Source organism: Pseudochaenichthys georgianus, chromosome 8, assembly GCF_902827115.2.
Source record: "Pseudochaenichthys georgianus chromosome 8, fPseGeo1.2, whole genome shotgun sequence".
Taxonomy (NCBI): domain Eukaryota; kingdom Metazoa; phylum Chordata; class Actinopteri; order Perciformes; family Channichthyidae; genus Pseudochaenichthys; species Pseudochaenichthys georgianus.
In genome coordinates, this window is record NC_047510.2 from 15,160,755 (window position 1) to 15,186,904 (window position 26,150).

Consider the following 26,150-nt stretch of genomic DNA (forward strand, 5'->3'; position numbering starts at 1 on the left):
CCTGTTGGCTTAGAGAAACTCTTCAAATTTAGGGTGACCAATGGATTTTTTTACAGACACAGCTCAGGGGAAAAATCAACTTTTGAAGCTTTTCTATCCCAGAATCAACGGGATGGCAAAATTGTTATCTGTGGATGATAGAGCTCACATGCCATCTGTCGTACTGAATTGTCTTGAAGCTACTGTAGTCTGTCATTTAAAAAACAATACACAAGTGCTTCGATGCTGCTGCATTGCAGTTCAATTGTGTTGTTGCCAGCAGAGGGATATGCACATTACACTGAAAGACTGACTCATTCATCGGGTTGCAGTGCTGCATGAGGGTAATGACACTCAAACAGGAAATGGACTGTTATTTACAGATATGGCTTTCGAAGGCCAGCAGAGGAATGTACATTGATCGGAAGTTGAAGAGGAACATTTGAGCTTGTTGAGTAGAATTACTCTTCAGTCACTTGTAGTAAAAATCACTGGATTTACATTTCCATGGCAATGTAATGAAAAAAAGGAATGAAATTGTGAATTGCCAGAAATTGTCCTTTTCTTGTACAGACAAGCTGTTGCTTTATTTCAGTGAAAGGAAACCAATAGCCTAACATTTAACCACTTTATTTTCCACAAAGAAACATCTTTAAAATAGATACAACAGCATTAACTTCAGTGAATCAGACTGCAACAATTAGAGTGGATGAGAACAAATGTGTTAAATGACCAACATACAATTAGATATTTGTGACTTCTTAAATGCACTTGTGGTGATAATGCACACCGTCTCAATATTTCAGTGTTACATAATCTCATTTCCAGCTCCTAAGGTATGGTTTGAGCCACCATTCATGTAGTCACTAGAATCCCTTTTCTTTTAGAATCATTGTACATTTTTCTCTCAATATTGCAACAGGAAGCAATTTCAGACAGTGCAGCTAGAGAATTAGTCCTCATGTTCGCTGAGCAGCACTGTCTTTGAAAACAAGACGCTTCATCCGCAGACAATATCTTTCAACATGGTCCTCCTCACACGCTCTTCACCTCAGTGCCATCCTCCATTTGGAGAGGCTTCAGGAAATGAATTCCTCCTTAATACCCGGAACTAGCATCTCCACTACCACAGCTTCCTCTTGTCCAGAGGTTTAGTCCAATTTGCCATGATTTCAAAACAACACAAATATGTAAACAGCTTAGGAAATATGCACACACAACAAAAAGGAAAACATCCAAAGCATTTTGTTCCACCGCGCAGTGTTTCCTGTATCCTCATTCCTCTGCAGTGCAAAGAAAAAAACAATAAATAGACCTCCTCTGTCATATATTTCTGTGTTTATCTATATACATATATATATTTTTCATAGTGATGTGTCTCTACATGAGCACACAGCTCTTGGCCCGGTCCTTCCTCATGGTGGGGGCCTCGTCCATTTGTTCAGTCCGGCCCGGCAGAGGGGGCAGGGGGAGCTGTGACACCCGCTTCAGGCCTCTGCGGGAACTGCTGCGTTTGAGCTGCGGCTTGTGCGCCCGTTGCACCGATGCAACCGTTGTGATGTGGAACACGTCCCGAACGCTGTTCTCCGAAACCTTGGAGGTGCACTCAACGTAGGCCACCGCCCCCATCTGTCGAGCTATTGTGCTGCCCTGAAACATGGAGGCAGGCAAAGCAACAAGCAATTAGAGATTTCAAAACCGTTAAAACATAAAAGGGGAAATGGGAGACTACATGCAGCATTTTATCTGGAGTGCCATTTACAATATCAGCTTTTAGCAATGTGTCCTTCCTTTCTTATACTAGATCTGCAATGTCTTCTCTGTGTTTTGCTTTTAGAGGCTGTGTAAGATAGGAGTTTACTCCACTCCAAGGTGCTGTGTGAGTGCTTCACAAGATAATGACATGTTACAACATACACCCTATCCATCTTTGTACCTTTGCAAAAGCAGGCACTATATCTCAACAGTGGAAGACTAAATGTGCCTGGAAGAAGCAGCAGATCCAAGACAAAGATGACGATCCAAGCTGTAGACAGAATGTCAATGATCCTGGAGACAAATTAAGCTCCTCTATCTGAGGCATGAATAATGTAGATGCTCTGACTCCTCAGTCTTTGATTAGAGAGAGGGAACAGAGCCCACTGGGCCGCTGTTGATATGGTCAATGCGGCTATTTAGAGAGGAGAGACTAAACTCAAGCAGAGCCCTAACCTGTACTCGAGCTCACCCCTGAGAAATGTTACAATATACCAAGTTAATTGAGACCGTAAATTGTTTGCTTGGGATCAAATCAAAGACAAATTAAATTTTCGAGCCCCTTGGCCTCTCTCTTCGTTACAGTACAGCCTCGTCTCTTGTTGCTCAATCAAGACTTTAAACCCACATTCACGCAGGATCGAGACATCAAGACAAAGGTTGTAGTCTAAAGTAAAGGTTGTAACATATGAGACAGTACTGCATTTCCCATGACCCTAAAATCGCATGCTCTCCAACACAGAGAGCTTTCATTCCCAGGGGGATGTGGTTTGATTCTTATCGCGGCTGTGCACTGATAACTCCTCATTAGGTGGAACGGCAGATTCAGATGCAGGAGGGGGACGAGGTACAGATTGTCGTGACAAGCAGGGAAACCTTGATCGGATCTTAGATTAGTGCGGAAATGTCTGGAGTTCACCCAGTGGTCACTTGCTGGCAGCTCCTCAGCCGTGTTGGAATTCAATTTAAGATCAACAGCGGGATAAAAACGCAGGCTATTGGATTAGAACACCGAAAGGTTATTGTGCTTAGCTTTTGTATCTGCTATGTGACACACATTTTCTGGGTATGTTAGAGGAAAAAACAGTAGTAGCCTCAAATGTAAATAGTGAGTGTAAGCGGAACAATAGCTAAATGTGTGTCTGGCCACAAATTGTACCTAGCTATTTTACATTATCTCTGTGGTAAGCCACTCCATCTTTTGCTTATGCGTCTTATTTACATGAACTGTCCGTTGTTTTCAGTTGTTTCTCTTTTTGGAGGCTGCGTGTTTTAAGCTTCTGGCAAGCTCTGCGAGAGCGGTGGAAAATAAAAGACTCCTTTGTTCTGAGGGCTTTTGTGTGGTTGTACCCCTCCACTTTTGTGTATGTCCAACACAGGAGAGCACAAAATGAACACGCTGAAAGCTGATTAAAATTCACCGATATACACGACAGTTTATCATCCCCTCCTGCTTCTCCCCATCCCCTTGGCTTAGAGATCATGGTGGCATGCGAGAAAAGGGTTCAGTCATTCATCAATGTCCGTTTTTCTATTAATCTTGCATTTTCAAAACCCCCTAAATCTGCATGAATATTTCATTTCAGGGAAAAACGTGTCCCTAGACATAAACTCCAATAACAGCCCGAGTCTCTTCCTCAGCCCTCGCCAACCTTGCATCACTTGTCAGCAAATTTGGTCCAAACGCCAACCCCAGCAACATGTCCCAGGGGGGTTTCACACAGCTTTTATTCTGCAGTGGTTGATTGTGTTAACTTGAGCCCCTTTCACACTCCCTTCCTATGGGACCAGAGAGAATGCCACTGCTGATCTAAGATGGAAAAATTGTACATAGATGCTGGATTGCTTTCCAATATCTCCATCTTTGTTATTCTCCAAGTCTTTTTTTCCCAGGGCACAAAGCAAGTCCCTCACTCATTACCCATTCCACTCTTTTCTTCTCACCTGCTCGTGGGTGACAGGGATGAGGCGCTGCTTGGAGAGCTCCCTCAGGGTGCTGACGTCTGTCCTCATGTCCAGCTTGCAGCCCACCAGCACCACTTTGGCATTGGGACAAAACTCCTGCGTCTCTCCTTGCCACTGTTGAGACATGAACCGACAGAGAAACAGATATAAATCACTGAATGTGCCAAATATGAGAGGAGAGATGCCTGTACTGACTGGTGAGGCACTGGCAGACAGTGATGACCTTTGGGCTCTCTGACACTGGATACCTGAGCTCCAGGGAGATTAAAGCATCTGTTCAGCTAAGGAGTCAAAGAGAAATTAAAAATTGTATTTTGAATATATCAATATGAGCGTTCCTGTGATTTAAATTGAAGAAGTTAAATTCCTTATTTTGTTCGAAAAAGAAATGGCAAAAGTCAATCACCAAAAAACTAAAACAACATTTGTGATCATATATAATTGGAAGAGTCTGCGATATTGTGAAAGGCATATTCACTATGTCTTATCATGGTATAGACGAAACAATTAATAATTGAATTGACAAAAAAAATCCAAAGATTAATTAAATTAAGTGTTGAGTTGCAGCTCTATTAGACATTAATTCATCCATGTACAAAAACAGTAGCTCTTTAACTAACAATTATTTTGAATATGATTCATCTGGTGTTAAAGGTGGGGTAGGTAATTTTGGAGAAACCAGCTCGAGTGTGCTAGAATTTGAAAATACACAGCCGGAAGAAATCTGCTACTTCCTTACAGAGCCCCTCCTCCAACACACAGGAACCAATGACCAATGAGGGCACGAGATAAGTTTGTGCACAGATGGACAGGCAGGTAGGCCATCCAGTTATTTTAGCCGGGCCGGCTAAAATGATTGGATTTACAGCGCCACGACTTCCACAGATGACATTTTTTTATGTTTTTTTTGTCAAAGCACTTAAGATATTCATTGCTATCGGGATGCTATCGGGAGCATTCCATGGAATATAACAAAAAGTGTTTCTCGAGCCGGTTTCTCAAACTTACCTACCCCACCTTTAATTTAGCTCGAAAAACGTCTTAATAGTCAATACAATGTCATAAAGCGGTGAAATTCACATCATAATTTGACCCATATCAAAGACCCATATTAGATTTACTTTCACTTGAAATAAAGAAACACAATAAATCCTTGCAACTGAAAAATTACAAAAAGAGCATGATTGGCATAATCTTTTGTCAAACAACCAACCAAACTAACCATTCAGTTAAACACCAAGTATTGTTAACAAAAGCCTGTCCTAAATGTTCCTATTTTTTTTAATCCAAGAACTCTTTCATTGTCAATATAAAAGGCCATTCCACTACAGTAACTGAGAAACCAGGTGAACATGTTATAAATGTATTCATGCCATCTTGGTTCAGTTATCTGCTGTACCTGATGTGTGTCGTACTTTCCTTATTTAACCTCCGTAAACAGATCTAATGCAGGTTTTACACAGAAAGCTTGACAGGTACTTTTCCTAAATTCTCTCTGAGATTAAATGTCACTTCTGAAACTCAGCTGAACCAACACAGCCCCTCAGGTTAATACACGACGGCAGCCGACAGACAGCCTTGAAATATTCACCATGCCGTGTGCAGAATGTCAGGATGTCCATTCATCTACCACGTTGAAAACGCGGCCTTTGACCTTTTAAGCCCACCCCTATTTTGCCAATAACACCCAATCAAAAGCTTTGATTGTTCAACCCTCTCTTCTCCCCCAGCTGTCATCCAGAAACTTTGGTGACCTGCTTGTTTCTAGAGGTCAAGAGTCTAATTTGGGATGGTGATTGTGCAACAGGTTTCCATGTGCCCCTCAGTTTCAGAGATTACCAGGGCGACAGCCCGGGGTCAGGGGTCATGGCAACCCCCTGCCAAGGGATTCATGGGAAAACCAAAAGCTTGACAGCAGCTCTGCCTCCCCCTGTTGACAGAGAGCACTGAGGCTTGGGAGATATTCCTGAGTTTAAAAAAGGTGTCTCGGGTTAGATATATATAAAGTCTGCAGGGCATTTTTGCGGCTCCCCTCAGACCACTAAACACGTCAACAGGCCAGCCGTGGGAACTGTCTCTGGCCCACAAGGAGCACAGTTCAAAGACAAACACACACATGGCTCCAAGACGAGAGACCACTAAAAGGCACAGTCCTATTTTACATGACACACATTCCCATAAACACAGCCATTAAGTAGGGTGTCTCTAAATGTACAATAGGTATTGCCAGCAGCTGTAAAAACACGTCCATGACAACAACCCCGCCTGGCCAGGATCACATCAATGTCAGCTGCAGCAGCACATCTGAACCTTAGGCTACCTAACACATGTTAAGTGCTGCCATCTGGAACTGTTCTGCATACAACTCAGATTTTAAATGTAGGATGAGAAGGGCAATTGCAGTCCTCTTCATCATGCTCTGCAACAGCTCCTCGTTGATATGGCTGATGTGGCTAATTTGCGTATCTGCTATTCCTCTCAAACCCACCCGGGTCCTAAGACTCTCTTCTCATTCTTTACTCTGACCTTCCATTCCTCAGAAGAACGAGGGTCAAGTACCCATGGACGTTTTGATGAGATAAAGGAAAGGCAGGCTCTAACCTCGGTGCTGATTTGCTATATTGTTGAGCCATGAAAATGCAAGCTGCTGCTGCTGAGAGGAAACAAGATGCTGATCAGGAAAAACCGGATTTTTTCCGGTTAGTTCTCCTGTGTCACAGCAGATAATAAATGCTGATCCAAGGGGGTGGGAAAAAGAGATTAAACACTAACCTTCTTTATGACACTGTCCAAAGTCTCTGGGCGGCTGATGTCGAAACAGATGAGAACCGCGTCTGAGTCCGGATACGCCAATGGCCTCACGTTGTCATAATAAGAGGAACCTGTGGACACACAATAACATATGGCATAAGGTCATGCATTTCTGTGTACTTGTTTTAAACCACACAGGGTTTTTCATCCCAGCCATATGGCTTATTATCACTAGAAACACACTGCACATCCCTGGAAGGTGATCTAAAGGTCATGGACGGAGGCTGTGACATAAACGTGGGCACGCTGCAGCTTGTATGCACTCTGTATAAGCAAATGAGTCTTTATCTTAACAGTTGTGTGTGCATGTTTTGAGTATGTGTGTCTCTTGGGCTTCCACATAGCTGTGTCCTCTCTTCCTGAGGAATGTCAAGAGGTTACTCAGAGCACACACACTCCAAATTGAATTATATTGGGTTGAGGACCAGAGGACTTTTCCATACAATCCATAATCGTCTTGAAACAACAGTAAATACCAGCACAAAGGCCAAACTAAAGGTTGAACGCTTCAATGCATCCTTCTTCCTGACTCTCTTGCAAATGCTACTTGTTTTAACATCTTCCATTTCTTCCTGACTATATGAAATTGCCATGCACTCACACGCCTCTCCCCACTCTCATTTTCATTTCTGTACCTTGATCAAATTTGAAGGAAGCGCGCTGCCTCTGTACTTTCACAACCCACTCAGTTACACGGGTCCTGCTCTCTTACGGCTCTCATTAGGAGGCTTGTAAAAATATCTGGGCTCTCTCTCTCTGAACATGTGGCCGCAGCTGTGGGCAACCTCCATCCTGGGAATGTGTACAGAACTGAACTCCTACATTTTGATAGAAGCAGCACCCTGGCTGTATACATTTTGCATCCTGAAAACCCATACGTTTTGAGACAAATCACCCCATTTCTCACTCATTACTGCTCGAAAAGTGTGAACCACATACTCTAGAAAATGAATGTTGCAAACTTGGTATATAAAACAACTCATTAATGATTGAATCCCTTAAGGTCAGACAAAGTGTTTCTATGATAAATAAAGATAGTCTTTACTTGCTGTTAACGGGCTTCATACCAGACCTGACACAATACACAGTCAGCGTGTTGAAGAGCTGTCTTTGTCAGCCGGGGTAAATGGAGTCTGCACAATGGCACTACAGCCTGTTTTAGCATCACTATGTTCTCTTTGTTGAAGATAGAATGACAAGTGATGCACGTGGCCCGGAGCCCCACTTATTCAGGTGGCTGTCCATAGTGCCCTGCTCCCTCCCCACTGAGAACAATGCAACAGCCTGCACATTAAAGATTGATGCGTGTTGTGCCTCCAAGTGAGAGGAACAGCTATGTTTACATTTTGTTTCTCACCAAAATTGACATTGCTACCAATTGGAGTTAAATGTCACTCCAATCTCTGAAGACTGAAAACAACAATGCTTTGAAATATGCATGATTCATGTCAACTCGCAGTCTCCTTATATTCTCCTGTTGTTGTGGCATACCGTTCTCATTTTGCATTACCGTGCAGTCAGCATCGCTAGAGCCCACGATCCCTTGTTATAAGCTAACTGGAGACCATATTCCTAAATGGTGCTCTATTCAAACGAACGAGTCATTCTTCAGTCTGCCTTTTTTAGTGATAAAGAGGAGGTGCATAACAGGCTGAATCTGCACACATAAAGGGGCAGGAGAATATTATCCTAATACAGCTCTTTGCAACTTTGTTTCCTATAGTCCTTAATGGCTAAAATTGTGGTGACACATTTTGTCTCAACATAATAATTTGCCTTGTTTGTAATGATTGGTTATTGGTTATTGGGAAAAGTGTTTCTGAGCCCATCGTGCCCTTCTGTCATCTATACAAATCATTGCTTTAATTGAAAAATTACACAAAATGGTGCCTTTTTAAGACCGTAAAAGCCAAAAGAGGCTTGTTTATAATCTTTGACAATCTTTAAAACTGTTGACAAGCTTGTTTTCCCAGTGATCATATCTTATTTGTGAGAAAGAAATGGCAAAAATAACCACTGTCAGATTTCAGGGATTTGAACCCCCCCCCTGCCACCTTTTTTAACACGAGATTGCAACTGTTGTGTACTACTGAAAGGGCAGGATTTTAATGAACACACACACACACACACACACACGCCCCAAAAAGCCCAATCAAATGGATGCCAAGTCCAACAATCAGCAAAGCACACATTGTACAACAGCGAGCTCTGATTGGTAGTGGTCCCACATGAGGTGCTGTAGCTGCTGAAGTTGCTCTTTAGTGTGTATCACAGTGCAGACCTGTACTCAGGTTACAGCTGAAGAAGAAAAGAGACAGAGCATGTAGGGGAGGAGAGTTGGCGGTAAAAGATTGAATGACTTTGATGCAGAGGTGAGGGCAAGGTGCAGAAGCATGAGATGATGAGAGAAGCACCCTGGGAATCCGGATGAAGGGGAAGAGATGTCAGATGAAGGAAAGTTGAGACAATGGAGCTCGTTTGGCTTAAGATGTAATTAGAAGCTGGAAGGCGGCCAATGGGATCAATTTGTCAATCTCATAGATTCCGAATGATTGGCAGGTCGCGGTCACGACAGGCCTTGTCACAGCGCAGCAATTCACAGCTCTTCTGTTCTGACCAACAGGGATGCTACCTCAGCACTTTCGCAAAGTCGAAAGAAAGTCCTCTGAGGGAGAGAAAAGTGCTGTTTAAAACGAGCCGAGCTGGCACAAATAAAAGCCAATCACCATAACGATCAAGAACATGACAAGAAGGAGGGTTCTTTCCTGATTGTGAAATATCCCCTGCACCGCCTAAAGCCACTTTTAAAATAAAAGATGTAGCGAGTGGAGGAGAGGGGGTGTGCAGTGGATGTTTGGGTGAGTCATGAAAGCACTGGACTCGGCAGGACGGATCAAATAAATAGGTGGGAGAGCTCTGAGTTGGCTATTGGTGGAGCTAGCCTATGCCCATTCACTGTGAGGTGGAACAAAAGGTCAATTGAATTTCAGGCGGAGCAGGGAGAGATGGATGGAGCAGGCGGGTGAGGGAGGCGTGCACAACCTGGCAAGAACCCCGAAGAACCATCACGCGTCACCTGGCAAGGAGTGGGACCCTGTGCCAAGGACATGCTTTAAGCACTCCTCACACAACCTACTGGAGGATTAGCATTAGCTGGATTTAGCCGAGGCGATCTCTCACACTGGGAAGTGGATTTCTGTCTTTATTTCCATAGGGCTAATTAGCACTAAGCCACGCTGCAGTGCCACGCTGGGGGCTTAGCCGGGCATAGGTGACAGAGGTGGGAGGAAAGCGTTCCTCACCAGCCGTCAGTCGAGCGTCATCAAAGGCTAGAAGTATCCCAAAGGATGTTGAGGCGGACACAAATGCAGTGGATGTACAGTAATAGGTCTAGAGGGTTTGTGGTATGACTTCATTTATACCACCTGTCCCCTGTCACATCGACACCCCGTAGGGACTATCTGTCTGGAGCATGACAGCTCACTATCTGCTAATTCAAACCTGAAGAGCTTCCATTTTACCAGCAAAAACTATGAAATCAAACAGAAAAACACAATCGCTGCAGTTTGACACAGAGGATTCTTCAGGAAACCTGTTTAATTTATTGTGCATCAACATCCAACAATGCCTTCCAGGCGCCAGTGCGTTAATCCGTACCATCGCAGCAGGATTGTTCTCTTTCTCTCCGTTTGTTGCATGCTCGTTGCAGACACAGCTTAAAAGCAAACCATTTTGAGTGAGAGTAAAAGAATAGTCTTTGCCTCAAGGCTCTCTGATGTGTTCATGCACATATGGCAGGGAGTCAACAGCAACTAACAGCCTCATTAGGCCACGAGACACTGGGAAAAACACCCGTGCACACAAACAAAGGCAGGGTGTAAGGAAACAAACGCTCTCTCAAATGTCGCCAAATAGATGAAAACTGTTTGTGTGATTGAGTTAGTTTCAACTTTAGAAACAAAATCCATTCAGCACAAGTTACATACCCTGCGTCTTTTATGTCTCCTGCAGCTGTTTTCCTCTTGAAATTCACCTTCAAAGCGAAGGCGAAACATTTCAAGTTGGGTTGGTCGAGTATCGTAGCAACCTGGAAGGATGCAAAATGGCTTCATTGTGAGGCTCTGAAAGGAAGTAAGGAGGAAGAGAGCAGGAGAACGAAGGGATTTCCGAGGCTAATGGCTCAGGTGCATTGATGATTGAGGTGACTGAAAGAAGGAGAATAAGAGGGTTGGCATTCAATCTTGAAGAGGTTGAGCATGCTTTTCATTGCCGAAGGTCCGGTCTGTGTTGTAAACGGTTGTTTCTTACTTAGGGATAAATAGAGACTGCTGCCAAGACACCATTAGAAAGGAGGCAGAGTTAGTTTGACCCGGTGTACCACTTTCCTGTACAAGATGGCGTGAGTTATATTATGTGAATGTAAGCCTTCACAAAGGCTTCTTTTAGAATCCAGAATCCAAAATAGTCTACTGCAAATGATGCCACTTGAAGACCTTATTCCAAAAGGCAGAAATTGTGAACTCATGCTCCGGGTGAAAGAACTCGCTGAAAGACTGGCATAAAACTCGTGCTTCATCTATGAAAAGGGACACAAATGTCCCTTTGAACATATTGAACATTCGGGTTAATATTGCAGTTTTTTAATTAAACAATCACAGGAAATGTTTGCCAGTTTCTGTGCAACATGCAGGAGCCACAGAGACACCACTATGTTCCACTCCATTGTATAAGAAGCTTGGAGCCAGTTGATCACAGTGAATGTGTGCGGAACATCAACTCCAACACACCTGTGATGAAGCAACCTCAGCTGGCCTGCACTCTTGTGCACTGGGCTAATATCTTTGGTTGATCATGGTTTGATCTATGGGCCATACAAGTGTACATACCACAAACACACTCACGCAAACACAGCGTGAAGCTGTTGGTCTGTAAAAGAGATAGCTGTGTCAAGTTTTCAAAGGCATTAGCACAGAGCCGGGACAGTGGAGGTGACACTGGGTTAAATGGCCATTAACCTTCCATGTCTGCAGCCTTCACACAGGGGATATTGATCAAAGCTCCCTGCGCTTTCCCTGTGGAGGAAGTGCAGCCTTTGAAGGGCATCAAGCACCTTCCACGGATCTGCTCTGAGCTCTACTGCCGAGGAGTTAATGCTTGTGTCTGTCGTCGAAACACAGGATGAAAAGCTGGCCACAGCGCTGAAAGCAAGGGGACAGAGAAGCAATGCTGTCTGCTTCCTGCTCTGGGCCCCAGGGGTATGGAGATGAAGTAGTGTGTCCGCTTTCAGTTTCTTCTCACCCCCAGTCCCTTTTTTATAATCACAGACACACTCATTCTGCCGGAGAACTAGCTTTGAATTTCATCTCCTGTTGTTTGATCTCTGCGTCTTGTCTAAGGCTCTGGTTCATGCTGCACTTTGCTTTTAAAGATCACTAAGCTTCTTTTGTCGCTCAATTCTTCTGTCGATTTATATATTCCCTGCCTCGCTTGAAAGATACCCACACCACTCTTTTTCTCTGCTTTGATTTCACCCTTCCTAATGTTTGAGGACATGACTGTAGATTTGGTGTGGCAATCTGGTTCACCCTTCGATGACTCTTAATTTACTTGAGGATGTACATGTGTTTTGATGTTCCAATATAAACAGTACCCAGGTTTGTTTGTGTGAGGAAGCTGTGAAGGACTGCGGGCTGTGGAAAGGGAGTGCACGCAGCACATCTCTGTATCTGTTTCTGTGTTTCCTCAAGCACCAGAACCGCTGGGTCTTGTCATAGTTGTAATAGTAGACTGTTAGGACAAGATCTGCCCTATAACACCGTTTTTATGAAAACAGACAAGAGCCAGTTAAGCACACCAGATGCTGACTCTAGGATTATTTATTCTTTGCACAACCTCTTTAAGTGTTCAGTGTTGGACCCCAGCTGGTTCCGATATCCCCAACACAGACTGCAAGGGTTTTTTGGCTGCATTTCATTTTGGTTACTCAACTTTTACATGTTAAAGCAGAAGATTTCAGACATTTTCTAAATAAAGCGGGCTAGCTGGGGTATCCAGTTTTACTCCTTAAGAGATAATCAGATCGGTACCGTGGGGGAGCCAATGCTCTACAGCTACATCCAGATTGTAGATGCGTTGATCACCAATAAATCCTAAATCAATTCATATCAAACATTTATGGGTCTTTGAGCTAATGCAATAATGTTTGGAGTTGACTGCCAACATTAGGCACAAGGAGTTCTGCTCTGAAAAGCTCACAGCCTTCCTCAAAAACTACCATCTCTCTCACACACACACACACACACACACACACACACACACATACACACACACAATATTTATTAATCTCTTTCGATTCCTTTTTTACCTGTTAAACAGCAGAGATCAAATCCTTTACTTCCTCTCCTATATCTCTCAATCTCCGGATTTACATTAAAACTTGTAATAACACTGACTGCAGCTTCTCTGTCCACAGCTGTCAGTCTGTTATGAAGGAGAACTTGAGAAGATTCAGGCAGTAGCTACACAGGCGTATGAAAGAAAAGCTTGTGAGTGGAAAAGGACATCCTCTGCTCTATCGACTCCACTTCCTCCAGTGCATAACCATCCAAACACATCCCTATCATGGTGCTATCCATCCCGCAGCCCACCCTGAACCCCCCCAGGGAGACTGCAAGAGAGACACGGCACTACTTCAAGTGCAATTTCACTTCCACAAAAGCAGCAGTAGCGAGAAAGAGAGCGCATTGGATCTTGTTTATAAATAAAGTCATCCATAAATGATGGGATCTGTCGAGTGTGTGTGAGCGGGTTGCAGGTGGGGAGTGAAGGGTGGAGGTGAAAGACGGCCTCCCTCCTTCCCTGTATCCCCTTACGCTCAGATGGGTTGCAGACGGATGCTGAGAGGGTTGCTCCGGTGGAGGTAGGGGGCAAGAGACTGAGCGTTAGCTTCGGGAGCAGCAGAACCAGTCAGTGGGGCTGTTTGAAGTGTACTGATCAAAGCTGGTTCTGCCTCGGGTTTTGTTTCACTCGGCACAGGGAGTGGACCGGCAGAAATCTCACAGAGCAAAAGTTCCCTGGGTGGGTTTCCTGTCAGCCTGAATGACTGAGGCCTTTGCTGCTGCTGTTCAAATAGGAACAAATGCCTGGTTTAGTGTCGGGGTGCATTCGTTTGTGTCTTTTCTCTTGTTAAATACTATCTTCCAATCACAGATGCTGGCGTAGCAAGACATGTTACTGTTATCTCCAAACTACAAAGAAGAGACCGAGGGGTAGACCTAGGACCAGGTGGAGGGATTACATCTCTTCGCTGGCCTGGGAGCGCCTTGGGATCCCCCAGTCAGAGCTGGTTGATGTGGCCAGGGAAAAGAAAGTTTGGGACTCTCTGCTGGAACTGCTGGAACTGCTACCCCGCGACCCGACCACGGATACGCGGGAGAAGATGGATGGATGGACACCAGCATCAAATTGGTGGTTGTTAGTGTTAGCCTTTCATTTATCATTTTAATACTTCTCGTTTGTCAGGTCAAGTCCATGTTCCCTTGAAGTGACAACATGTAGGATCAATAACATCCGGCTGTGTCAAAGGAGTCATTTGCATCGTGCCATATATCATGTTACAGGTCAATGAAGAAAGAGGTTGCACAAAACGCACTTCCTCCATCTCCTAATATAACAGACAAAAGCACTGCATTCAATTATCTACCAGACTATTTATATGTCCAAAGCTGTGTATTAATCTTGTAACACTGTGTGAGTGCTGCAGAGGTTTAAGAGTGTGACATAGTTGGCGTTTGTGTCAGGTCCCAAGGGTGCCACCAACACAACGACCTCACAACAAAAAGCCTTGAAGAGTGGGGGGTGGGAAAAGCACAGATGTACACTTCTCCTTCTGTCTACTCCTTCTGTCCCCTTTTTCCACTTTTCAATCTAGTGAACACTTGCTGCTCTTATAACATGCTCTGAGGGCCCCCGCCCCCCCATGCTTTTTACTCACGTCAACCACTCACTCCCCCTATCCCTTTGCCTATTGGGCGGAGCAGCTGCTGTGCTTTCCAGCCTCATTGTGTCCCAGCCCCTACCCCAGCGCCCATATCAGCCCCCCATTACGCCTCTGGTCAGCTGGGAAACAATAGGAGAGGTCGCCGGGTCAGAGCTGTTGGAATTCACATACACAGACCCATTGTACATTACACACATGCCTACACACATGTTTACATGCACTCACTCGTATCCATCACACACAGACACGTATCTTTTTCTGTAGTATAAAAGGGGTGTGATTTTTTTTTTTTTTTTTAAACGTATGAAAAAGTAAGATGTATTGGCCAAATTGACCTAGAAAATAAATTGGATAATATTAAATAATGTTTACAATGTTAGCATTGTGCACGCCTACTTTTGAAGCAATTCCGTAATTTACTCCAAGAAACGTTTTCGAATCATATCTATATTGTTTACGTAATTTTCCCTCTCACAAATTGTTTTAAATCTTAAGGTTTTAGTGGAAATGCATGTAATGAGAAGTAGTGAGCATGTCTTTAAGCAAAGACAGCACGAGTAATTGATATACAAGTGATCAATTTGGGGGTGAGGTTACCTTTAAAATTACAATCTTTTCTCAAATCTGCCCTTTTGTATTCTTGCTAACAATACAATTTCATATCTTCATTTTTTCCTTTTTAATATCTGCCAGTCATTATTTAGCTCCATTCTCCTCTGTTAGTAGCAGGGCATGGCACAGCTTAACACAGGGCATGTAATCTGAGTCAGTGTGAGCTCATGAAAAGCCTTAAGTGATCTTTGTATTCACCTTGTACCAAAAGACCCCTCTTAATTCTACCCAGTTAGTGTTCATTCACTCTTATTATTCCATTGGCAGATTAACAAAGTCAAATCCGTACAGCCTATCAGCAGCGTGCAGTGCGGTTCAGCAGTGGACATGCTATTTAAGCAGATGTTACACTTTTGCCTGGTGCTCGGCATAAAGCTGAGTGCACAGTGGCTGAGATGTGGTGGAGGAATGTGTGGTGGCTCTCAGCTCATAGCTGTATCCATGGTCACATGTACAGGCTCCTCAGACAGAGATAAGAGATCAGAAGGGATGGGAGTATGTCTCCTCTGGGGCCTTCAAGAAGTCCTTGTTTGAATGTTTACGGTCGGGTTGACATGTGGGATGCTCAGGATGTTTTTTATGCATGTAAAAGCAGGACAGAAAGGGTACATGACTGTGTGGTGCAGGGACATGCTGCACTTCTGTGTGTGAATATAGGTGTCTGTGCTTGTGTGTTTCACTGTGTCACAGAGGAGAACATATATTCTGTGTGGAAATTACAGCCTGTGTGTTCCTGTCAGTGCAGCTGGCTGGCTTTCATGCAGCGCTTCTGCCCACTCTCTGCTTAACACTGCCCCTGACTGCTGGTGACCTTAACACAGCGCTTCAGAAACTGCCTTCACTAATGGGCTATCGGAGATGAATAACATCTTGAGTTAAAGAAAATAGTGGAGGATAAATAAATGGCACAGATGAAAGATAACTGAAAATCGCCCTCCTGAGAAGTTGCTATCTGCTCTCAGCTCTCCTGCACACAAACAATTCTTCTGTTCTTTGTTTCTTCATCTTCTCTTAAAGCTAAGGTAACATACAGGCAGCCACTTCCTCCCTAAGCTTGTTGACCCTTTGTGTAACGATCTAAGAATATGATTCACGGAGTGCCAAGCTCCAGGGATGGAGCACAGCTGCTCGCCTGCCCAAAAACCCAAACATCCAGCCCAGCAGCCCGGCCTGCTGGCTTTCCGTCAGAGTTTCCATAACGTCACACAAACCTCTCAAAGGTCAGGGTGCAATGAGGTGCAGCACTGTGCATGGGACCAACACTATTTAGGAAGCTTATTATTTGCATAAAGGGAAACAAGAAGGGAATGTATATTTTAGATTCATTTAAAAATATGAGGTGTGCATGTTTCTATATTTCTGTGCCATGTAAGTTATAAACACTCATGTGTGACTTTGGTGGAATGGAGAACCTGGACATATAATGCCCTCAACAGCCCTTTGGTGGCTGTTAAAGTAAAACTACTCACTACATTTACATTTTCTTTCCCATATGAAGTTAAAATGCATGTATTTGCATGTACTGTATTAGTGAGCCCCCTTATTCCTGACCATAGGAGAAATCAGTCCAGAAGTCACTTAAATCATTGACTATGAAATATCAGGTGGTGTGTATAATCTACATTAAAGTATCAAAAAAGTCTGCACATCCACTTCCCCACACTCATCTCTCCCCTCTTGATATCTTATATGTAAAATGTCTCTGTGGGCTGCAGGCTCATCCCAAGCCTGACCCCAAGGGGATGAGGGTCATGGAGGGGCCGGAATTTGTTCTTTGTGATTTAGCTGTTGAGCTCATAAGGGCCTGGAGGACAGAACGGTACCCCTTTTGTCCAAAATAGCTCCACAGGCTTTTCCAGTAACTGTCTGGAGATTAGACACATGGAACAAAAGCCCAAGTTTATTTCTAGCCCTTTGAAACATCAAGATAATCACAACTCAAATGACATTTTAACAACTTAACTCTGTGCTCGACCACCGTATTGAAAAAGGAAACTGCCATTAACATGTTTACAGTGGGTTGTTTTAACAAACCCAATACAAAATGCTACACCTGGGGCCTATACTGCGAACCTGGTTCAACCTAACCTGGATATGTTTGAGTTAGCCGGTTGGCTTAATCCAAAACATACGCGCTCTCGCTAAACTGTACTACGACGCTGGTTATCAAGTGGATCGCTCAAGCCAGCCGTGTCCTATCTAGTTAGGTGCGCGTTCACATGAAAAGGGGTGGTATTTGGAGCATTCGACCAATCACAAACATGGAGAAGCGCACTGACAGCGCAGCGTCATACTTCCTGAATGAAAAGTGAACTTTAATACTAGTCAAAAATGAAGAAGTTAAACTTTAAACATCCATGACTTAAACACTTTATCCAGGATCAAAGCCACATAGCTGCACCTGCAAGGTGAATACAGCTTGTAAAAGAAAAAGTGTTTGAATGCGTACATTAACAGGTTTATGATATCACTGCCCCGTCTAAAACACGATCTGACTTCAATTACATTTGTCTCGAGTGTTTCGTCAACTTATGTGTTGCTTAAAATAATACTTCTGCATACAGTATGTGACACTGTGAGTGTTGCACGGCCAGATACGGCTCAGCTGACTCAGATAAGGAGATATATGATACATTATGAAGTGATATGCCGCGGACTGTACTTAATGTACTCTGATCCGGTTACTTATGTTGTGGCCGATATATAAGTAAGCTTTCTTAACGCTAATGTTATAATAGTCAGATTGCTCTGAAGATGGAGGTGATATTCTATTAATGTTCACGTTCACACAGTCTGTGATTTTTGCCGGCCGTCTTTCCTGCGACGGCAGTTTTTCTGTATTTCCTTTCTCCTGTAATATGACTTGATCGCTTTAAACTCCGCACACTGAGCTCTGATTGGTCAGCAGGCGGTGCTTTCACTGAGTTGAGCTCTTAGCCTGCAACCTAACCTGGTCCCGACCAGGTTAGCTGCTTAGCATATATTACCATGGAGATCTAGCCTGCTAAAAAGAGAACCAGCTTCGTAGGACTGGAAAGCCGGAGTTTTCCCTGAATTTAGCCGGCTAAGTGAAAATCCTGCTTCGCAGTATACCCCCCTGAAGTACTCTCTCATAGCCAGGCTTATCACCACACTGACAGCTCTGGAGAAAGGCCTAGTTAAACTAATCATAATTCTACACAGAAGAAAAACAAAGTTCTGGGTTGTTTGTATTCGTACACTAACAACCATCTTGGCAGCACTGTGCCCAAAACACAACAACGGGGACCTTGCAAAAACATACAGCAGATATGGCAGAAGCGGCGGAGAATTTAGTTTGAAATAGGTGGCCAATGGCAGGCTTATGAGTACAGGCTGCATCCTGTGAGTCAGACTGCACCTGACAGGACGTGTCATGCTTCAAGAGTCAGTCAACAGCCATGCAAGCAGTGCATTTAGCTAACGTCACGTCGTCATGATAACACGCTCACCATGACAATGTTAAAATCTTGATGTTAGGCAGGTGTAATGTTTACCATCTTAGGTAAGAATTAAAGGTCACCTATTATGCAAAATACACTTGTTCATGTCTTTTATACATCAACATGTGTCCCCTCTGTGTAAAGAGATTCTGAAAGTTTCAGAAAAAAAGATTCACTCACTTTTTGTCCTGATCCATTTATATAAAAACCTGTCTGAAAATGAGCTGATCAGATGTTGGCCACTTTATGATGTCATAACGATTCTTTGGCTTGTGTAACCATTAGCCAATCACCAACCAAGGTAACACCCACCCACCTTATCACCTGAATCTCCTCCTAGAGCACTATTGTGTTTTTTTAACTCACAGAGGGAAGTTGGGAGTGGCTCCTTATTTTCATTTAAAGTAACAGACAGAGAATCAGCACTTTTGAAACGGGGCTGAAACAGAGGGGATTATGGGATGCAATGACCTGTTGACACTTCAGAGACATGTTTTGTATATATCTGAGACCTATAATATATTGATGAAAAACAGTATAATAGGGGACCTTTAAGGAATGTGACCAATTACCAACACACAAACAACCACTGAGGCTGATGGAAATAACATTAGTGTTGCAGATTTTAAGTTGTGACCTGATGGTGGTGCTAGATGAAGTCATACAATCTCCAAAGTCATTATGACTCGTCCTCTGAGGAACACAAATGACTTCACCATATTGTAAGGCACTCTTCCAGTGTCTGTTGAGGTATTTCATTTTGGAGCCAAGTCTTACATCAACCAGAAGACCAACATTGCCATCACTAAAGCCATGCCTACAAAAAGCATAGGCAGTCATTATAAGACAAAATGACATTTTTCACGCAAATATGTTTAATATTCACGGTTTCAACTCCCCAATTGTGAGGATTGGCTGCTTTTTCCTTTTTTATATTATTGTAAACCAAATGTCTTTGGGTTTCTGACAATTGGTCATTGGGAAAATGCTAATTACCCAACATGGTGGGTCAAAATGGTTACTTCAGTACTACAGTATTTCAACAACATCTCAATATCTTGTGTTTACTAGCTACCCGAAACTGTCATGCAGTCATTGTTTTGGGAGTGCCTTCCAGCCGGCTATGTATCATCAAAACAGGTTTTTGTTAAGGCAGTTATTTCCCTGGGCTGATTAGGCAAAGACAGGGAACTACTTTAAGGGTTTAGACTTTACGTATACAGGAGTTAAAAGGATGTTGTAAAACTCTTAAGGATACTTACAAAAATAAACAAAAAGGTGTATTTACTGTCTGTGGTTAAATAGGCTGCTCCCTTTCCAGCAGGTGCCAACCAAATAAACACAATCTCATTCTCCAATTGAAACTTGTTTGGATAGAACAGAAGGAAATGTTGCCATTCATTATTTAATCTTGTGTGTAAAATTACAGTAGTGATTCAGAGAGGCCAAATAGACCAACTGTTTGAGGCCAGAGCAGTTGATGGTATCTCCTGTGATCCTAGCGCACTCTCCTTTGGTCGGACGGCACTTACTGTGCATCCTCTGCCTCCAGTGGGCTGTAGAATTGAGGGCAAAGAGGTTTCTGTTGATTCTTTTTTGTTATCTACATTGTGTGTGTAGTTCACTCATTGTCTATTAAAGATTGATCAAGTGTAAAGTGATGAGTAAGAGAAAGCCCACTGAACGCAGCGTGTTTTTACAAGCCTCTGGAGGCCCTGCTGGTCCAGTGCGCTGAGAATGTGGAGTTTGTAGAGCATAGAGACTCCAGGAATGTTGGAAAGTCAGTATGAGAGGAGGGAGACAGTCAGACTGTGACTTTGTTTGAGCGCTGGCGCTGAGTGTTGTTACACACCTGCAGTGTCTTGTTACCATCTCACGAGTCAAAACAATCCCACCTCTGACTGTGAAAAGTCAAGAAAGCTGTGTCATGAGAAGTGAGCCACAAAAAAACATTAAACATGAATTTATCAGACCAAGACTTAAAAGTAAAAAGAGGCTCTGAAATGTATGAGAGTGGCATTTATTTACAAATCTCCTATACATCTGACATTTTTGGATAAATAAATATTTTCTGCTCTCTTCCACTGACAGTTCAGTACAATAGTGTGTCAAACTGTGAACATTTGGGTTTAGGCAGTTCTATTGCAAAAGAAAAGCCTTCACTGCACAGCAAGTGATGCGTTTCATGTTCCCAGCAGCCACAACAGTACTTTGTTTAGAAATAAATAGAGGAAAAACTGGGTGGTTTTGTAAGGAAAAAAGATATCCAACATCAGTCAAAAAAACTCAACAGAAACTCAAATGTCATTGACAAGGGATAAGATTGGGGGGGGAAACAGTGTGAGCGATATAGCAGTGATGTCAGCAAAAGAAGAAAGACAAACAAGATTCCTGTGGATTGCGACTTGAAAGCACACTCCAGCGTGACTAAAAGGAACGTAAGAGGTGTGGTTTTCATGTGAGAATCAGGTCAGGCATTAGTGGCAGTGAAGAGGAGAAACAGAAAGATACATGAGTGTACTGCTGTGGGAAGTTTGGGGAAACCCAGCTTGTCAGAAACACACGCACATCTCTTAGCAGGGTTTTACTCTTAGGCCAAGGCTAGAGGGAATCTTTCCCAGGCATCCTTACCATATCGGGAAGGGAGGAAAAGTGCACTAATGCCTCGGGCTCAGTAGAGAAAACTGACTGGCTGAATACCAATGAGGCTGATGAGCATCGATAATAATCACTAATGGCTCTCAGGCAAATTATCAAGAGCCACATTGACATTTTGACCACTTAACAGATACAGGAAATGGTAACACCATCTATAATGTGGCTTCATGTAAATACAGTCATACAATCTTTTTTTCTCATTGGAATTCCATTCACTCACTTTCTAATTGACCTTATTCTCCAAATAGTGTGGAGCAGAATGCAAAACACAGCACAAAATTGCCTTCTGAGTCTTTGAAGCCACATGACCTCCATGTTTCTAAAAATACCCGTTCATTTGGAGCTGCAAAACAAACGCACAGACATACAGACTCAGTAATGACCTCAGTTAGATAAACACCTCACCATTGTTTTCACCCAAACTGCAAAGACAAGACCTTATGGAAGAACCGGAAATAATGAGAACAAACCAATCAATGGAGCAACAACAAATGCCCGGAGCATTTCAATGACAATGCACATCTAACCATCCCGGAGAAATGTGAGCCAGGCAAGACGCAAGCTGTTTGAATAGCCATGCCTTGGATAGAGATCAATAATGCTTTGGGAACAGAACCTCAGCAGGAGGCAGACTTCGGCAGCAATTAAAAGGGAGACAATACTTTATGTGAAGAGGCTGAAAGCTTGTGGTAAAAATAACTGTATAGGGGAAATAGGATAATGCTTCAGAAGAGCATGTGGAGGATTGACTGAGGTAAATGTCAGGTTGAAATTAAACTGTCCGACGCACTGTAGCCAGCAGAAAGTGGCACAAAACAATTCATTTATTTTCAAAATAGCAGTTACTGGATGCATGATGTTTGGCTGGTGTGAAGCTCTGTTGGTATCGCTCCTTACTGCACTGTCAAGACGGTTTGCAAGTGGCCAACAGACTGAATTCACAGGTCACGGTTAAAGTTTAAATCTAGGCCAAAGCACGTCACAAATGTACTTCCCCTCGGTGAGTACATCTAGAGCATTTCACTGTGTTGTGATGGAGTGACCATGCCACTGAACTTGAGCTGGTGCTAGTGTACATGAGAAACATTATATTAAAAGAAACTAAGCTAGAAAAGGGCAGCTGAAGGGGGAGAAGGGTAATACAAAACATGTGAAAGAGAACCGAAGGGAGACTATTTCCTTTTGATGAAAGCCTTTGTCATCCAAGTGTGAGCCAATTATTTTTTCTTGTTGAGCGAACATGTGAACATCTGTTTTTGCTGTGAATCAGTGAATAATGGCATACCACACAAGGACCTCTGAAAGCACACACATACACACACACACACACACACACACACACACACACACACACACACACACTCTCTTTTGCCCTGTGGGTTGGGTGACGTCATGTTTGTTGTGGGTTGGGCCACTCCTGCCGGAAGGTTAAAGACTCACACTGCCAAAGGTGATCCAGGGTTTTAAAGATGGACAGAAGCACAACATTCCCACGACATCATTAGGCTCCTAAAGCCCAGAGATAAGGAGCTCTTCTAAGTTGTGGCCCAGGGCCTCAGAGGACCCCAGCCCCTGATTGACAGGCTCAATCAGATGTACTCCCGGGTTGACCAGAGGTCCAAAGAAAAACAACATTATTTCACTGACTGACCATGTAACAGGAATACTGTCATCATCTCTCCTATAGTCTTGGGTTTGGGAATGTTTATGGCAAAAGAAAGACTTCCCACTGGGAAAATCCCCTCTTCGTCGTGTGACTGGCCGGGCATGTCACTGGTCAGATGGCTGACAAGAGCCTCGAGCCTGAGATGACCATGATGAGATGCAGATCTCCCGCTAGCTCACAGCCGTTAATCCACCCATGCTGACAAGAATGGGAAAGTAGACCATGGCTTTCTGTGGAGGAGGCTCACTGCCTGGTGGCCATAACTACTGTCTTAGCAGGAATCATATTCATACACTGGAGCTCAAATACATAGAAACTGATTTACTAGACATAGTGAGGTTATATTTTTGTCAGAGAAACAACACTGCTGACAGGGACTCCTTCATGTGGAACGACATTGTTTGACACTGATGACACCGGCAGTTTTAACCAAATTTGCCTGTGAAATTTGACATTTTATGCTGCAAGTAGCAGCTCTGTAGCTTTCTCTGTCAGTCGGTCAAACAAAGGTGTAAGCTTTGATTGGTACAGTTTTCATCCAAGAAGAATGACATTTGGCATGGATGTCGAGTGTTTTCAGGGTTGTGTTTGTATGTGATTGCATGAACACGTAGATGTTGCATGTTTTGTAGCAATTGTGAATTGGCACTCCTGGTTAAAGGGAGTTAAAGTGTGGTGGACAGATGTGTAAACACTTAAAACACTCTTTATATTGATGTGTAATGCAAATAAAACGTAATATCAGATAGGCTGTTTATGCGTCTGAAAATGGTAAAGGAAGAAACTCAGCTGTCAACATTTATCATATCTGGCTGATATTTCAGCAAAGCATACATCAGTCTGATGAAAACACTTAAACAGTAAGGGTAGTTACTTAACCCTTCAGGCCCATCCTGTCTCAATTACCCACGCCCTCACCCCTTACTCCCCCCAGACAGTCTCCTGACCCCGGCCGGAGCATGGGAAGAGCCACGCACAGTGGACGGCACAGCACAGAGAGGAATGCAAACACAAGGCACCAAGAGACATGGCTGGCACCAAGGTTTCTAGCAAAGACAACAATCATAAATAGCCGATGCACTGAGCTAAAAAGAAAAAGTGTTTTAAAACGAAAGACATCTTAAGTTGGCAAGGTTTAAGCAATCCATAAAAGAGTTGACTGCTGGAAAAGTTGGAGAGAGGAGTTTGAGGCAGGCAGGCAGGCCTCCCATGGCAGGGCTGGGAGTGGATTTATTTTAAGTCTTCAGGAGAAAGTGCAGACAGAGATGTAAAATGTTCTTACCTGATGTGTCCCACATATTCAGCTCTATCCGGTGCTTCTCAATCTCAAAACTGGCTGTGTAGTTTTCGAACACAGTGGGCACGTAGTTCTGTAAAAAGGAGATGTATTTTAGTTTTCCGATTAAGTTCTACATGATAAGCTGGTGTTTACAGATCAGGCCTCACAAGAGTTTAGTGGGGGGGGGAATATTGTAGAGATGATACAGCAAATAAATAGTATAGACTGATATAATTCACATGGCAAAGCTAGTACTGTATTTGAGAAATATAGTGAGTTAACAGATGAAGACAACGCCTTAAAGTTTTTTTTGGGCTGTACTGCAGACACAATAAAAGTCAATTTACACGTTAAAGGACCATTACTGTGGTTTTACAGGCGTTTATTACAGATCTCTCAGCGCTTCCTCTCTATCTAATGGAACATATCTCATAAGACAGGTGGATGTAACCTGCTGAACAAGTGCTGAAGTTGACTCGCTCAGTTTAGCGTTTGAATGGCTTTCTCGTTCACTCCTGATCTCAGTTATGAGAGAATTAAAAACACCTGAATTCAGACTTTTGACAGACCTACCTCTGGATAGGAGTCTTTGGCAAAAACGTGCAGGAGTGCAGTTTTACCACATTGCGTATCCCCGACCACCACAATCTTACAGCGGCTGCCTAGACTGTCCATGTTTTGTCCGTGAGAGGTGTGTTGTTGACGCGGGGATGGAGTGCACCCAGCATAGGAGATGCAGCGGTATAAAAGACGGGAAAGAATAATGAACAAATACATGCGCCGACCCGGTGCGCGTTATCCAGCTCCTTGTGTCCTCGCGCAGCTCCGCGTGCCGCTGCTCTGTCTAACTGCTACAGGAACCTTGGGCATGAGCGCACAACCTCCCGAGAACTCCGGAGGTTTTATCACTGGCCACGCCTCCCTGTTATTCACGTCTGAGTCACATCACTCAACTGTAATAGGCTGCTCAATTATGGGAAATAAAGGGTGTATATAATATAAAATTGAAAGCACAGAATAAAGAGTCCCTTGAAATATTGGATCTTAAAATAGCCTATAACAATGTGACTTTAACACACTTTATTTTTGACCTCCAGGTTAAACATCAGGTGAAAATATCACTGATATTGCTATGAACTGTAACATTAAGGTGGTATTTTGTGCTCAGCAGAGCCCATTGGGACCACATGGATGCTACTTTATTTATATTCTGTTTTTTTAAACTACTTTTAGGCTATTTCATTCCCATAAGAGGCTGGTTGTACACGATAGAGAGACATAGGCTTGAACTGATTCTTCATAATAAGTAGTATTTCTGTAGATTCTGTTGACCAAACAACTCAACAATTAACTCTGGTGGGAGTTATGTCATACTGAAACCAGTTACTGCCGGGTATATTTGTATTTCAATTGTATGGCTTTACTTAAGTTCTTTTTAAGAGATAATACATTTAGATTCAGTGTTCGCCCCTTTTGACTTGCAAAGAACTCTTAAAATGCTGAAAATATGCTTTTAAGTAGCTTTAATAGTCAGAGTTTCTTCCTCATTGCTTGCAAATGTATTGGGTCTATATTTTCATATAATGATTACTGACTAACAACCTATTACTCATCATCACTGTTGGGAAAGCAGCAATAATGTTCTGCACATGATGCCTCTTGATTTAGTGCCAGCATGACCTCTTAATGGTGATCCAATAATTGCAGAATATATAGATAAAATAGTCCATCAAATTAAATAGTTAAAGTTGACTGGGCTGTCTTTATGGTTCTCATCGCATTGCATTTACTTGATGTTCCTAGTAAGCGTTACTGATGAGTTATTGTTTTTTTGTGAATGAGATGATTAAATAACAGGCCACCACGTGCCAGGACAGGTCAGCACTTTTGAGTCATGTTTTCTCCTCTGCAGAGCGACACTGCCACCTTCTGGACAAAGACTATACTTACACTATATTATATTTG

At 43.2% G+C, this 26,150-nt stretch overlaps 1 protein-coding gene across 1 annotated transcript; it reads right to left on the reverse strand.

Annotated features, from left to right (window-relative positions):
• Nucleotides 1-533: 533 nt before the first annotated feature.
• rnd2 (Rho family GTPase 2) lies at nucleotides 534-25,065 on the reverse strand. Its single transcript, XM_034090069.1, has 5 exons — nucleotides 24,759-25,065; nucleotides 24,189-24,276; nucleotides 6,472-6,581; nucleotides 3,679-3,813; nucleotides 534-1,629 (listed from the first exon to the last, which is right to left on the reverse strand). Exons 1-5 carry the CDS (start codon nucleotides 24,960-24,962, stop codon nucleotides 1,360-1,362), a joined length of 807 nt encoding a protein of 268 aa, XP_033945960.1. The 5' UTR covers nucleotides 24,963-25,065; the 3' UTR covers nucleotides 534-1,359.
• Nucleotides 25,066-26,150: the final 1,085 nt, after the last annotated feature.

Excerpts from the sequence above, each read along its gene's own strand:
- rnd2 (XM_034090069.1), bottom strand. The coding sequence starts at position 24,962 with ATGTATTTGTTCATTATTCTTTCCCGTCTTTTATACCGCTGCATCTCC. Across the intron at positions 6,582-24,188 it reads GAATATGTGGGACACATCAG|GTTCCTCTTATTATGACAAC; the intron begins GTAAGAACATTT and ends GTGTGTCCACAG. Across the intron at positions 1,630-3,678 it reads TCCCTGTCACCCACGAGCAG|GGCAGCACAATAGCTCGACA; the intron begins GTGAGAAGAAAA and ends TCCATGTTTCAG.